This window comes from Loa loa (genome assembly GCF_000183805.2).
Source record: "Loa loa unplaced genomic scaffold supercont3.1011, whole genome shotgun sequence".
Lineage (NCBI taxonomy): Eukaryota > Metazoa > Nematoda > Chromadorea > Rhabditida > Onchocercidae > Loa > Loa loa.
The window spans coordinates 2,327-5,444 of record NW_018109191.1 but is presented as its reverse complement, the minus strand read 5'-3'; the positions used below and the strand labels follow the sequence as shown (position 1 = coordinate 5,444).

The following is a 3,118-nucleotide window of genomic DNA, read 5'->3' as shown; positions in this document are numbered from 1 at the left end:
AAAGGAAAAGAGATGAAATTCTAAACCAAGAGGACGAAGAAATATGGAAGTCTCTTGTCAAGAAGTGGCTAACAGATGTTATCGAAATACCGCGGATGTCAATAAACTCTACGGAACGAATGCAAATTCATGTCTTCACGGACACTTCAAACGTAACATATGCAACAGCGATGTATGTTCTAAACAGCAGTGCTTTTCGCTAAATCTAGACTGACCCCAATAAAAGGAATGAGCATATATTGATTGGAAATGCTTGCGATACCTTTGGTGTACAAGCAGTAAAGCTTGTCATGCAGCAATTAGAACTAAACGGGTGTCCAATAACTCTTTGATCGAACTCGAAATATGCACTATGTTGGATACAGAATCATTCAAAATTGCTGTTAAGATTCGTAAAGAATCGGGCAGAAGAAACAAGGAAAGCAAAAATAGTGTCCCAAGTATGTCCAAGTGTCCCAACGACATGTCCGATATGTCCCAAGTGAGCATAACCCTGTGGATGCTGCTACAAAAGGCTTCTTCTAGGAAAACTAAAGGAATACAAATTATGACGGAAAGGACCACAATGGTTAGGAGAACCCGCAGCTAAATAGCCTTAATTGGAATATCAGACCATGAAAGAATGTAAGAACTGAATAAGACAAATAATGAATTTTATAATGGTATTTCTACAGGGGTAAAATGCTAGCTTCGGTAATGACCTGTAAATACATTTGCGCAAGCGGAAAGCGATTTGAAACAAATGCGCTCATGGTTTGAATTTGAATATCAAACACGAAAGCAAGCTAATTTAATCAAATTGCGGCAAGAGAGCGTTATGAGTAGAACAATTTTTTTGATCTTTACCACTCGTCTTTATCACTTATCTTTATCACTTATCTTATCACGAATTAATTATTTTATCACCTGCACATTTACAATTCTCCTGATTTCACTTTATCAAATTAAAAGAGTTTTCCATAAACAGAAATGGCTTCTCCTCCAAAATAAACGATCTTCCATCTTCCATTGTACCATAATTCATCAGCGTTGCTGCAATCATTCCACAGAAATAATAATGCAAATTCTCTAACATTAAAGAAGCAAATAAATGAAACCTACAAGTTATAAAATGAAAGTTCTTGAAGTGATTAATCATTAAGCATTAAATAATGCTAACAAATCAGTTTTGTGTGAAATGAATATACATTTGTTTACTTTTGTTGTCGCTATTAATCGACCATCTTCCCATAACTCATCAGCTTTATAATCTGTGATAATCTCCGCGGCTGAAATTAATGCTATAGTTAGTCTGATAAAATTAATTGAACAAGGGAGAACCTTTGAGATTTGGAATAGTTATTATTATCACCTTGACTTGTCAACAATAAGAAACTAGTTTTCTACTATTTTGAATTTCTTTCCTCCAAAGAAGTGAAGTAGTAAAGTGACTCTCGTTGGCTCTGCCGCAGAAGTAAAGTCAATGGTATTTGAACTAATGCAGTTACCACTAAAATTACTTCTCTCATCAAATACTGTTTTACAAGAAATCCCAAATGAAAAGCTAGAATGATGCACAATGCAATATGCACGTAGCAGATTTGCATTTTCATTGGGGAGCAAATAAGAATGATAAAAAAGTGAGATATATACCTCTTACTTCTCCATTTTGTCTTTGTCCTGCTTGACGTGCGTTGGGAGCTTGACAACAGATGAAAAAAGCAATGTATACTATCAACTTTGCCATATTTAAGATCGTTTGTATAATAATTTCGATGTTTTCTAAAGTAAAGTCTTTTCTTCATTGTTGTGCTTTAATTTCAATTGTGGTATTAATTTCAAATTGATCCAATAAATTTTTGAACTGTGAATGAAGCAATTATGTTTCCGCTTGTTAATACTTTAAGTCTACGTCTTATTAACCGATCAGGCGGGTTGCCATCTAATAAGTTAATAGCCTCAAAAATTGGTTTCAGCCAAAACTTTGCACACGTGTCTTCTGGAACCTATTGTTGTTTGCAAAATATATCAAATCCATTTCATGACATTCAAAAAAATAGCATTCGCAAAATACTTCTAAAATTAACATTTAAATCAGCTTTCATTATTGAATTGGAGTTCTCACTTCATATGACATTATAATGATCAGGTAAATGTTATCCGGCAAGTTACCGCCGTCATGGCAAATACTCTGCATGTTTATCTTACAATTCATTATAATACAGTAAATTTATTCTTGAACAGTATATCATTTAGATGAACATGTTCTGAAGCAATGTCGAGAAGATCGACATTAACGCGCAAAATCATTGCTAAACACAATATCTAAGAATATTTTTTAAAGACTGAAAGAGCAATACGGAATCATTAACGGTTGGAAACCGGACAACAGCGCTTTTTATACTTCCGCAGCGGAATCTTGGTGTACATCCTTCACGATATTAGTGGATCAGTGCTCTATTTTTCGCATTTTTCGAGTGCAACAGAAGAAGAACTGACTGGGGTAAACAGTGATAACGGGGTTTTGAATATCCAGTTTTACTTTCCAACGATAGCAATGTATTGTCAATCTTTTGTACAATTTAACTGTGCTCACTATATCTGTTATTTTTAAATGTTCGAAACCAAATTTTGTTTTTCTCTGAAATTTTTGTGTTTTAAAATTTGAATATCATGAAAATTTCTATAATAATATTGACAAATGTATTTGTTGAATCTCTTGATAGCGCAAATGTCCGTCTTGATAAATTAATAATACGCAAATGTGGATTTATTGATTTTTTAGGTCGAACAAATGAGAAGTGAACAATTTGCAAACGTACATTTATTGATTCGTCAGAAAGCACATGTATATTTATGGTTGCTTATTGATGCGCAAATGTGCGTTTATTGCTTTCGAAGCTATGCTAATGTGTGTTAGTGACAGGCTAGAAATGTTTAAATACTACAAACAACTATTGCGCATTTCGTGACTTTTTAGCGTAAAAAAGTGTCATCATAATTTCATGAACCAGGAAAAAAGTCAGATATTCCTTTGATGCTAAATTAAATTTTTCAAATTAATCAATCAACACTTTGATAATATCCATTATTATTATTTATTTGGTATATTAAGGTGGGATTATCATCAGTGGGACTT

At 33.4% G+C, this 3,118-nt stretch overlaps 1 protein-coding gene across 1 annotated transcript; it reads right to left on the bottom strand.

Moving 5' to 3' along the window:
• Positions 1-931: 931 nt before the first annotated feature.
• Positions 932-1,726, bottom strand: LOAG_19039 (hypothetical protein; the record flags this gene model as incomplete). The annotated part of the gene is made up of 3 exons (XM_020451695.1): positions 932-1,032; positions 1,188-1,268; positions 1,633-1,726. The coding sequence occupies 3 exons, from the start codon at positions 1,724-1,726 to the stop codon at positions 932-934; spliced, it is 276 nt and encodes a 91-aa protein (XP_020304504.1).
• Between the last annotated feature and the right edge of the window lie 1,392 nt (positions 1,727-3,118).